Consider the following 12,320-nt stretch of genomic DNA (forward strand, 5'->3'; position numbering starts at 1 on the left):
GGTTTCTGAAGGGATCCCCAGTGAAAATAGCAGCAGTGGGAAGCTGAAAGTTCAGAAGCAGCACTTTATTCAAAATGTGCAGGTCAGGTGCAGTGTTTCTAAAGCATAAGAAGTACAAATACTGAATGATTACCTCTGTTTGAGTTGTATACATCTCATAAGGCACGCTTTAGTACACTCCCTTCAGTTGTCGATGGCGAAGTTGTAGCAGGTGCACATCTCCACCCCATGTACCAACATCAATACAATTTGCATAAATAAGCCACTGCATCATCCTGTTTGTTCTGTCATGGATGGGATGCAGTTTACTGGTACTTCCCTGTCTAAAAATGTTTAATTTTATCCGACATGTGTTATGTCCTAGGCCAGAAATCATGTTTTTCCTGCTTTCAGCTATCTCAAAGTCTTATATTCGCTTCAAAAATCAATGTATTGCACGTTGTCTTGGGGTTTTTGGTGACACGATGAGGAACTATGAACTCACAACAAACAAATTTTCCACCAAGACCAATGTCCTATCATGTAATTTTAACAAAAGTCTGCTCCAAACTTTGGTGGATTCTACCTACTTTTTGCTAAGTTGAGTAGCAGGTGCACATCTCCACCCCATGCACCAGCATCAATACACTTTACATAAAAAAGCCACTGCATCATCCTGTTTGTTCTGTCATGGATTGGATACAGTTTACTGGTACTTCCCTGTCTTATAATGTTTAATTTTCTTTCACATGCATGTGTCTCAGGCCACAAATCATGTTTTTCCTGCTTTCAGGTATCTCAAAGTCTTACATTAGCTTCAAAATCAACATATTGCACATTTTCCTGGGGGTTTTGGTGACACTATGAGCAACTTTGAACTCAGAACAACCAAATCTTCCACCAAGTCGAATGTCCTATCAGAATTTTAACATAAATCTGCACCAAAATTTAAAGCATTCTGCCTTGGTTTTGTTAAGTTGTGTAGCAGGTGCACATCTCCAACTTGTGCACACATATGAATAGAATTTGCATCAGCACACCTTTGCATTTTCCTGTTTGTTCTATCATGGATGGAATGCAGTTTAGAGGAGCTGCTCTATCTAAAATTGCTTGTTTTAAAAGACATGAATGTGTCCCAGACCAGAAACAGTTTTTTCCTGCTCCCAGGTTCCCCTCAAAGTTCATTTCTACCTTCAAAAACTGTACGTTTTGCTTTTTAAAACAACCAGGTGTACTTCAGATTTATTGAAAATACATCGCTGTTACTAAGCTTTATGGTGGACTGGATGTTAAATACATGCTTTTGATGAAACTGACAGCAACAATAAATTCACAACAACCACGTTAACAAGGGCACTCATAAAGCACATCCTTCCCCAATGGAGGCCAAGGGCAATGTCGTATCTCACAATTTAAACAATAGTGTTCTGGATCCACACCAAAATTTCTGCCTGTGCCAATGCTCCACATCTCCACCAAGACTTGTGAAATTTGACTTGATAGTTTTTGCAAAGTGGTCGCAGGTGCACATCACAACAACTGCACGAACATTAATACAATTTGCATAAGCAAATTTCTTCGCCTTCCAATTTGTCCCATCGTTGATGGGATGCAGCTTAGGAGTACTCCCTTATCTAAAACTATCATGTAGGTGTTCCAGGGCTCAAACTGTATCTCTTTTCCTCCTGTCAGTTGCCTCTCAAAGTCTCTTTCTAGCTTCAAATGTTAATATATTGTACATTTTCCTCTTCAAAATAGCCAGGATTTATTTAAAGTACATTGTTATTGTCAAGAGTTGGAATAGCTTCTTTCATGTTGAATTTAAGTTCACCAAGAAAAAATACCATAAATGTTTTTTTTTTTTTCATGAAACTGACTACCAACTAGAAAGGCAATCAGAGAACACATCCTCCACCAAGCTTAATGCTCTATCTTGCAATTTTGAGTAAAGTGTTCTGGATCTGCAGCAAAATTTCCTGTGCTCCTCCTGTGCTCATGTTCCACGTCTCCACTAAGTTTTATAAAATTCGGCTGAGTAGTTTGTTCGTAATCTGTCTGAGAACCAGACGGACAAGCAGCACTCTGCTCAGTCCAGTCATTTGGATTCACAAACAGGGGGACAAATTTTTCCAAATTGGGCCCCTCATCATTATGTTGTACTTGATCCCATTTAAGGGTCAACCGTAGACCTTTGCGTGGACCCCCCTGGGCGTTGGGTCAGGGTCATGTGCACCCTTTGAATGAACCCTCATGGTGGCCAGAGGAATAAATAACTCAGGCAGAAACGGGTAAAGCGCAACAACAAAGACTTGCTCAAAATAACTTTTAATTCTCTATTCAAACCACGACCGTGACCTTTCAGGGTCCAGACTCAACACCTAGAATGCGAACGGTTCACGAAAGCATCATGAATGACACAGATAACTGATTGGGAGAATAGAACAAAAGTGATGTCTGACATATCGTTACATCTTGTAAGTGGCTAAAGAAGAAAGACACAGCGTAGCATTATAATCCCTTCTGAATACTGTTAAGCACCACCTGATGCATTCAAGTTGAACATTCCCTCTCTTTTTTAGTTCTTTAACACACCAACTTATTAAAAAAATAAAACGTTCAGTTTAAGAAAAGAACCAGTTAAACGTTATTTAAAAGCTCATCAACTCCTTCTTCCTCAGAGAAATCCAAAACTATGAATATTCAAGCATGGATCATTTTAAATACTTGAAGACAAAACTACTCTTCTGCTTTAATGGCAAGTAAATTCGCATTATATGTGCATTCAAGTTTTCACATCACCAGTATGATCTGCATATTGAACAATAATTGGTTTGTGATGTCACAAAGCCCCCACAGAGAAACTTCCCTCCTTCAGCAGACAAACATAAAAACAGTGTTCTAGTGTTAAACTCTGCATCATTCTGCACAGCCAAACATCCGAGCAGATCATTTGAATGTATGAGGTTTTACAACAGAGACAATTAGCTGAAACAACTTTGAATATATAATATATACTACAGTTCAAAAGTTTGGGGTCACTTAAAATGTCCTCATTTATGAAAGAAAAGCAGTTTTTTCAATGAAGATAACATTAAATAAATCAGAAATGCAGTCTAGTTAATGAAGTAAAGTCATTGTTAATGTGGTAAATGACTATTCTAGCTTGAAATGGCAGATTTTTGATGGAATATCTCCATAGAGGTACAGAGGAACATTTCCAGCAACCATCACTCCTTTGTTCTAATGCTACATTGTGTTAGCTAATGGTGTTGAAAGGCTAATTGATGATTAGAAAACCCTGTGCTGTTGTGTTACCACATGAATAAAAGTGTAAGTTTTCATGGAAGACATGAAATTGTTATCATGACCTCAAACTTTTGAACAGTAATGTAAATTACACGACAAAATCTAAATTACCACTTCTATTTTAGTTGCAGTCTTTAAATTCCTCATAAAAGACATTGAGGATAAAGCCAAAACTCATCACTTGTTTCAGTGTCAGTATCATCCGCCACCTTAGTCATTCCCCAGACCTTTCTTGATTTAGGACGTTGTGGCCCCAAATTGCATTTGAAGTTATTTCTTGGTTTAACTGGAATATTTTCAGTAATTGCGACCCTCGGGTTTTTCATCTGCTCCGTCTAAATCAGTATTTTAAGGTCTTGAATGCTGAGTTCAAGAGCAAACTTTGTTTTTCCCCACTGTTCGCAGTCCTATTCTCTTCTCCCAGTGAGTGCCTCGGATAAGCGGGTGTTCTGTTTAAGGGCAGATGACAAAAGCGGAGATTCAAATCTACAGTACGTGGGCCAAGGTGCGTGTGAAGTGGCAAAGCCCACGCGCCTCTTCCACCAGCTCTCAGCCTTTATCAAAGAGAGTTATGGCGTGAGATGCAAAAGGTATCGCAACAACAAAAAAGTCAGTTATGAGACCTGAAATGCTCATCGTTACATTTACTTTCACTTATAAACGCTCGGATTTTCTTCTTTTCAACATTGCGGCGTCGGTATAAACAGCACTTAGATGTAACCTCTGTCTTTGTGTGTTTGCATTCTTCGCAACGCACAGAAAGAAATCAGTTAATTGTGAGTCGGAATGTTTCTCAGCTGAAGCTTTTTGGTTTTAACATTTAAATGCGATGTGCTCGCGCAGTGTGTGAAGGTAAATGTTGGCTGGGAAATTCAAATGTCTTTGCTGACGCAGAACATATCTCCTGGATCAGCCATTGTAAGCCCGCTATTGTGTATCTGAGAGTGACTGACTAAGTCTGTGCCATATGTGCAGTGCGTGCTTGCCTCAGTGTGTGCACGTAGTAAATCAATGTGTGTGTATGAGTGTGTGTCTGAGCACATTTTGCACGTCAGCAGGTTATATATGTGTATACAAGTGCATATAAGCATGCTCTGTCTGCTGATGTCCCTGCAACTGTACTGTGTGTGTGTGTGTGTGTGTGTGTGTGTGTGTGTGTGTGTGTGTGTCGGCCTTGCGTGTGCGTCTCCCTCCTCTCTGTCTGTTTGTGTGTGTGTGTGTGTGTGTGCGCTCGGTACATATGTGTACGTGTTTGCGGCTGCCACAATGGCATCATCACCCGCCCCTGACGCTTTGATTGTTTTCTCCGCCGCAGCAGAAATGCACCAATTAATATGCAGAGAGTGAGTGAGACAGAGATGCGCACACACACACACACACACACACACACAAACACAAAAAAACAAAACAAAAAAAAATATAAAACAGCCGTGAGGGAGGGAGACGAGGAGGGAGGTGCGATGGAGTGAGGTGGGGGTGGGTGGTGGTGGGGAGCAGAAGAGATGGCACAGAGAGAGAGGGAAAGAATAGGGGAGATGAAATGAAAGATGAGGAAAGTATGTGTGTGTGTGTGAGAGAGAGAGAGGGAGAAGAGGGGAAAGAGATGGAGTGAGATAAGGGGCGAGGGTGGAGGGGAAGTGGGGCGGCAGCGTAGATGGAGGGGATGAAATCTGATAGATGTTTGAGTAAAAACAAGAGATGGAGAGGAAGAGAAAGAGTGAGGGATGTGGGGCTGAGGTGGTGAGGAGGAGGAGGAGGAGGAGGAGGAGGAGGGGATCAATATGTACATATTCAGTGAGATATGGTGGGAAATCAATTGAGAGGAGGGGAGGAGGAATTGATTTGGGGGGTGGGGAAGGGGAGGAAGAGGAGGTGGTGTTGGAGGGGGGGTCACAAGGAAGGAGGGAGGGAGGTGATGGAGGAGGAGGAGGAGGAGGAGTGCAGAGGTGGAGTGATATGTGGCTACGGCTGCTGTCCTTTTTGTCGCAGTGTCAGGGTATTGATACTGTAATACACTCCCCCCCCCTCACACACACACACACACACACACACACACCATCACCCCTCACCCCCCATCACAATGCTGCCGTGACAACGGCTGTCGCGGCGACGCCTACTGGCACAATGCAGCCACAATACTGAGGGCACTGAAGCATCACACACACACACACACACACAGTCAGAGAGAGAGAGAGACAGAGAGAGCAGAGCAGGCCAGAAAGAAAGAAAGAAAGGAAAGAGGGGTGGAGGAGGGATGTGAGGAGGGGAGAGGTGGAGATTAGGAGAGGAAGATGGATGGATAGGGAAGGAGAGGGAGAAAGGGATGGAGGGAGGGGGGGGACGTGGATTGATGGAGAGACAGGAGTGAGGGAGGGACGGAAGGAATGAAGGAGGGAGGTGGAGGAGAGATATGGAGGGATAATATTACATGTGTAAAATGCCGGAGGGTGTGTGCCCATAGAAACATGTTTAATGGCTTTTATGATTGCAGGGAAGGTTGTGTGAGGTGTGTTTTTTGTTGTTGTTGTTGTTGTTTTTTTTGACTGTGTACAAAGAGCAAGGTGTTTATGTGGATCTGTGTCGGATGACAAATATATGATGATACCTGTGTTTATATCTCTCTATCTATATCTATATGTACTGTATGTACGTCTAGACACATGTGCAGTGATACAAGTGTGTGATCATTCTTCCATTTCAAGAATGTATTTATTGCATATTGTCGCTGCTCTTTTGAAAATCCACAAAATGCCACCTTTGCACGAGGCATTTTCGTGCATTTTTCCCGCTTGTCTAATTGCTTTCTAAACTTAAGAAGTCAGAAAAGCACATAAAGGAGCGCTCCTTCCTCCCTTCGGGTTATGTGAGAAAATTTAAAGATCTGCGCTTTTCTTTTTTGGACACATTTGTGACAAACAACCTGGAATCGGGGTTCACAGGTTCGCTTTGGTGTGAGATTGTTTCCTCGGTGCTTTAAATCACTGGTGTCAAACTTGGATTCTAAAGCATGAAAAAAAAACAGAGGAGAAGAAATGAAATCAAAAATAAAAAAACCACACACACTCCCTGCTCTGACCTTCCTTCGCCAAAATGTCTGCGCTGGCATATTACTGTATCTCCCCCCAACATGCACTCTCATTTACAAAAGAAACGCTTGGCTGGCTGCCTATAAGTCAGTTTATCCGCGTGAGATGACCAACGTCCCTCTTTTTCTTTCTCTTTTTTTTCCCTTTTCCCCCTTCCCTCTCTGACTATCTCATACAGTGTGTGTGTGTGTGTATGATCTATAGTTCCCTGCCTCCCCTCCCTCCCTCACCCCCTCCTCCCCCCTCCCTCACCCTAACCCTTCTTAATATGATGTAAAAAGCTAATCGCATGCAAATGTCTGTTGTCCCGGTAACCGGGCCTGAAAAATCCCTTTGATGTTTCCCCCGACTCATTCTCTTCACGTTCTCTTTGTTCGCCACAGTCTCGCTGCTTTGTCAACATCCCCCCTTTTACCCCGCTCGCTCTCTCTCCTTCATCCATTCTGCAGCTCTCTCGGCCCTCTCTTAGTTCTCTAACGTTAGAGAGAGAAGAAGAAGAAGGAAAAAAAAGTTCTAACTCTACTTTGTGTCTCCCTCTTTCTATAAGCCCCCCTCGCTATTCTTCCTCTTTTTTTTTGCCTCTCCCCCTCGTGCTCCTGCTCTCCCCTTGACTGTGCCTCTCTGTCTGTCTGCCCCTTCGCCCTCGCTCATTTCCCATCATTCCCACCTACTGTCTCCTGTCCTTCTCCTCCGTCGCTCCCTTTTCTCTCTCCCTTCAGTTCTGCCCCTTCCTGTTGCTCCCCCTCCTCTAACTCACCCACCCTTTATCTCCCATTCCTCCCCTCCACGTCCCTCACATGCACAGATGGACACACTCTCCAACTGCCCTCCCTTCCTTTAGAGAATTTGATCCCTGGAACTATTTGATATGGCGCTGCACTGTAGTTATCTAATCATTCTGGGTGTTTTTTGGGGGCTTTTTTTTGTGCAAGTGTGAGGGAGGCAGCACAGCTGGTGTTCACAGAAGAGACCCCGCACTCATTACAGCCAGTTTTGGGGGGTTACAGGCCTCATTTGGAGGTTAGACCTGCAACAGGGTTCAAGCAACAGCTTCGCAACTTCAATCCAGTTTTAATTCAACACAGAAAAGTACAAAATTATCAAGTAAGCACGACATGCATTTCCGACATTCCACATCGCTTCCCAAAAAAAATGTAAACATCAGGCAGAGTGTGTCATACAAAAAGAGCAGTAAGAGAAAAGTTTCTGTACATTAACACAGTGCCTCGAACATGGCATAAAAAAGTGAGAGATTCTGCATATGACAATCTATACTGCAGTGAGAATGAAAGATGGTGTTCATTACATTGCTTCCAATATAACGCAATGTACCAAACAGCTAACGGCTATGAAGTGTACAGACTTCTCCACGCCAACAAATTACATATTGATTCAGAAGCGGCTCAATAGCCATTTGCAATTTCTGAATTTGGATGCAGATATGAAACGTGCTAAATCTGATAACGGCGACAAACTGCTGCCGCTGCAGACGTGAGCTTGACCTCCCGCTGCTGCCGGCTTTCACTACCTGCAGGTTTCATATTGTACCTAAAGCATGGTCTTGTTTGATACACATGCTGTCCAATCAGACCAGTGACTGCACGATCATTGGTTTTACCGACTATGCGCTTGCTGTCATAAAATATTAACTACGCCTTAATGTGAAACATTGAAATACTAATGACAGCACAAAATGACAAGTTCTCTACATCTGATGCACCTTATTTGTATACGTTTCCTTGCAACTCATTTCAAGTTCTGAGAGTTTGACTAGAACTCAGCAGTGTTTCTATTCATGGGCCCTCTAGCTAGTCTGGGAGAGCAGTTGAGGAAGTGGAAGTTATTTTTATCTCTTGTTCCATGAGATATCTGAAAGGAAAAGTTGGGCATTTTAGGGAATACAGTTATTCTTTGTACTGTTGCAAGTTAGATGAAAAGACTGATACCATTCTTATGTCTATATGTTAAATAAAATGCGACAGCTAGCAGCGGGTTAGCTTACATTCACACAAACACTGAAAGCAGGGGGATATTTTGTGTAAAGCCCATGTAATGACGTGGCATTACTTGTTTCTTTGGTCCATTCAAAGTAAAATGAAACATAAAACACACTGGGGTTGTAACTGTGGACAGAGCTAAGCAGCTAGTTTCATTTGTTTCTAGGCTTTATGCTATGCTAAGCTAACCACCTGACTGTAGTTGTACTGCACAGACATGAGAACTATCAACAAGCAGTCCTTCAAATGTTTTCAGATTATTAGAATTAAAATGTTATTTCAGCTATGCTAACCATCTTGAGCTAGCAATGGATAGTAAGTGGAATCAACTAATATTTTCTTGTTAACTTAATGTAAATACAAAATTTTTGTACATTTCAAGTTGAGCTGTAAATATCTAGTTTATATTTACAGCTGATTTCTTCATCTTTGGTTGACTGATTTTAGATAGTTGGATTTAATATGATACTATGACGGAGCGTTTAATCAACTCATTGCATGTATTCTTTCAGTTAACTCTCCTGAGAGTTTTTTTTTTTGGAGTTTAAAGAATCCGCAATTAAAACTTGACTGTCTTTTGAGATGTGGCACATCCTGCTGAAAACGGTGCAAACCATGAGGAGTTTCAACGCTTGCAGGTGATAAGTTCTTGATGTCAAACATGGAACTCACACCTTTCGTTGAGGTGTTCCTTCGAGAGTGTTTCTACGTCAAACAGATTTTAAATGATTCACAGTGCACAGAACAGGAGGTTGCAAGTTTTGGGCTACATTTCTAGGACTTGCTTTCTAGGACCCTGGTGTTTCGTGACAACTATGGGAGCGGTGTATTGAATGAAGAATAACATTTTGGGTTAAGATGGACAATCAGAACGAGAATCAAGTTTTATTTCTTGGTGGATGCGGTGGGAACGGGGGTGTTGTTGCTTACAAATATCTCCTTGAGCTCTAATGACCACAAAGGCCATAGTATATGATTCCACCTTTATTTCACATCTAACTATATGAATCTGACAAATTTCCCCAACATACAATTGTAGCAGCTATAAAACATCGGACAGAAAGTACTATTTGGGTGGAATAAACCTTTAAAACCACAAATTGGAAACCTTAAAAACAAGGGTCCTGGAACTATGGTCCTAAAACTGTAGTCGCCTCTGCTGCAGAAACATAATATTGTTTAGGTGATTATTGTAATCTTTAATTTTTTATTTAGTGTTAGTGCTAAGCTAAGCTAACCGCTGCTTTCTGTCTTTTCATTAAAATTTAGGGTGACTGAATCATGTCAATAATTTCAGGCACTTTTTTCAAGCTCCAATCTTGAAAACCTGAATTTATTTCCTCAAAAAAGCAGAAAATAATCTATTTGGGGCATTCTAGTGCAACCTCTTCCTTTAAGCAGAAGCTGAGGGTCAAATTTGATTAAACTACCTCTTCAAAAATAATCAGATGTAGTTCATGTCTTCTGACCGCAAGATCAAAACCAGTAAAACTGCAATGTATCACACTGAACAGATCCACCCTTCTCCATTTTATGAAGAGAGCGTTCCAATCAGGAAAGCTCAGGCTGAATGTAAAACAACATCTCTTTGTACACAAATCATCATTGCACAGACACCCTTTTTATACCTTTGGTATTTAGACTATGGCATCATATATGAAAAAAGGTATGGCATTAAATTCATTACCAAAACTTATCAGTACACTGCAGAACATTTTAAGGCACCAAGATTTTGCTGCTATATTACACTTTAAAGAAGACTAAATAAATTTTTTTTTGCCTTATAAATCCTTAATAAGAACAATTAGCTTAAACAAACACTTTATCAGATTGTATATCACTCAGATATGATCGTGTAAAAAATTCCCGTTCTTCATCAAGGCAATGCTTACTGTACGTGTTCAGATGGAACCTTGCCTGTCGTTCATTTAGCCACTGTGCCAGGCTCTAAACCGGCCACAGTGACTGTGTGAGCATGTGAATGTGAACAGTACTCCACTGTCTTATAACAATAAGAGTGACTGCATGTGTTGGGGGACATTGTGTGTGTCACTGTGTGTGTGTGTGTGTGTCTGCATGCTCACACCACCCTTGCCTAATTTACATAGATGCAATCACACCTAGCTATGCCACGCATTTTTACACAGGCAGGAAAATAAAGCCTACAGTACTCCATTCAGCGTTATGAAAATGACAGAGTACATAATACATTCTAAATCTGCAATCCTACGGTGGATTTACGCCCTGCATATTACTTCCTGTTTATTATCAGATGCTGGAGCATGTGATGCGTACAGTCAGCCAGCCGGGCAGTCAGTGGTTCAGACCAAGTGGTTTGGCCTAGTGGGGAGCCGTGGGGCAGACAATGGCCGCACTGTGTGGCTGAAGTGCCTTTGGTGTCAATGACTCTGCCAGCAACTGAGACTGGCAGATCCAAAATGGCGGAGTGCAGAGAGCCCTGCTGGTGCTTGTCATGCTGTAAACAGGGCAGTTTTGATCCTTTTTGGATGCAGCTTTTCTTTGGGGGGTCATATCAGAGCTGGGAGGTTTAGAAAGCAGCGCTGTGCTGCTCCGCCTAATCTGCTGGCATTTTATTTATTTTAAGGAGGTGAAGGGGAACAAGGGGGGAACGGGAACGCAGAGCAGGCATGTGGGAGAAGTTCAAATAGAGTCGGAGGGTCTCGCTTTTGTCTTCTCGCTCCTCGAAGTCCAGCTTGGCTCCCCCAGAGGTGGAATAGAGATGTTTAAAGCTTCAAAAAGGTCCAGTTTCTGAATGTAGAAAGTTACAGAAAGAGAAGAATGTATTAAGAGTTAATCACTGTTTTCATTTGGAAAAAAGCAAGCAATCAGTAAGAAGTGAGGCAAAGCAGGATGCAGTGACATTAGCAGCAGATGTAAAGAGATCAACAACACAGAGGGGAAAAACATGAAAGAAACATGTAATAAACAGAGCAAACTTACTGTTATTGAGATGACAGTCACACAGCTGTGGAGGGAGACTGGCTCTGTGGAGGAAGAAACAGTCACACATTATATTCCGCACTTAAGTGTGCGTTCGAGCCGAGGTGTGCACGTACGCGTGCACAGGCGGCAATCCTCCCTCTGTTGTTGAATATGTGCATATCGCTGTCTGCGTGTTTGCACTATCTGTTTGGGCTGCGTGTGTCCGTCTGTCTGTCAATCTGTTCCCAGCGCAGTCTGTTTGCCAATCTGTCATATTCTGTTTGCTAGATAAGGAGATTGAGAGGATGTGTGTGTGTGTGTGTTTGGATATGTGTGCGCACAGAGCAAATTCATTTAAACTTACCATGGAGATGGCGGGCAGGTATTGCTGTTTGCTTACAGCTAGATGTATGCATTGTGTTCTCACTTTTATAAACACATAGGAATGCTTCCACTGTTTGAAGGACACCTTTTTTTTTTTTATAGAAAAATTACCTCAGTGAAAGCGTTGCACTTTCATCATAATGTCACCACTAATCACAGACATATGTTGCACACTAATGGTGACATTTTCTTACAAAGTCCATACATTTTTATTAATCATTTCACCCAAAGAGTCCTGGGAGCCGAGGAGTCTCAGGGAGTGAAGCAGTAATTAAAAGTGTCATTCGAGAACTCCTGTTTGCTTCAAAAAAATCTTTTATGTATAGCATATAATCTCACTAATAGAAGAAAGAGTCTCTGGGTGCTTGTCATTACGCTAACGTATCTCCTCGCTTCCCTCACTTCACTCTCTTCCCAGCAAGGATGTGAGGGAGATCCGAGGACAGAGGAGTAGAGGCTGCCAAATGAGAAATCCCTTTGTTTCACAGCATCAGTCTAAAGCAACACCAGTTACTGATGAACAGCTGTATCTCCCGTTGAATCAAAGCGACGCCCACGACGGTGCAGCTTTAATACGTCGCGCTACTTGATAGAAGACTTCTGCGCAGGATACACCTGTGTTTCT

At 42.1% G+C, this 12,320-nt stretch overlaps 1 protein-coding gene across 2 annotated transcripts in view; it reads right to left on the reverse strand.

Moving 5' to 3' along the window:
* Positions 1 to 7,426: 7,426 nt before the first annotated feature.
* arhgef40 (Rho guanine nucleotide exchange factor (GEF) 40) overlaps positions 7,427 to 12,320 on the reverse strand; it is a 54,138-nt gene continuing 49,244 nt past the window's right edge. For both annotated transcript variants that reach the window (XM_051943787.1, XM_022215441.2), the window contains exons 26-27: positions 11,330 to 11,373; positions 7,427 to 11,137 (exon numbers count right to left, since the gene is read on the reverse strand). In XM_051943787.1, coding sequence (XP_051799747.1) covers positions 11,121 to 11,137; positions 11,330 to 11,373 — 61 coding nt within the window. In that variant the 3' untranslated portion in view covers positions 7,427 to 11,120. The remainder of the gene's footprint in view (positions 11,138 to 11,329; positions 11,374 to 12,320) is intronic.

Source organism: Acanthochromis polyacanthus, chromosome 23, assembly GCF_021347895.1.
Source record: "Acanthochromis polyacanthus isolate Apoly-LR-REF ecotype Palm Island chromosome 23, KAUST_Apoly_ChrSc, whole genome shotgun sequence".
Classification (NCBI taxonomy): domain Eukaryota; kingdom Metazoa; phylum Chordata; class Actinopteri; family Pomacentridae; genus Acanthochromis; species Acanthochromis polyacanthus.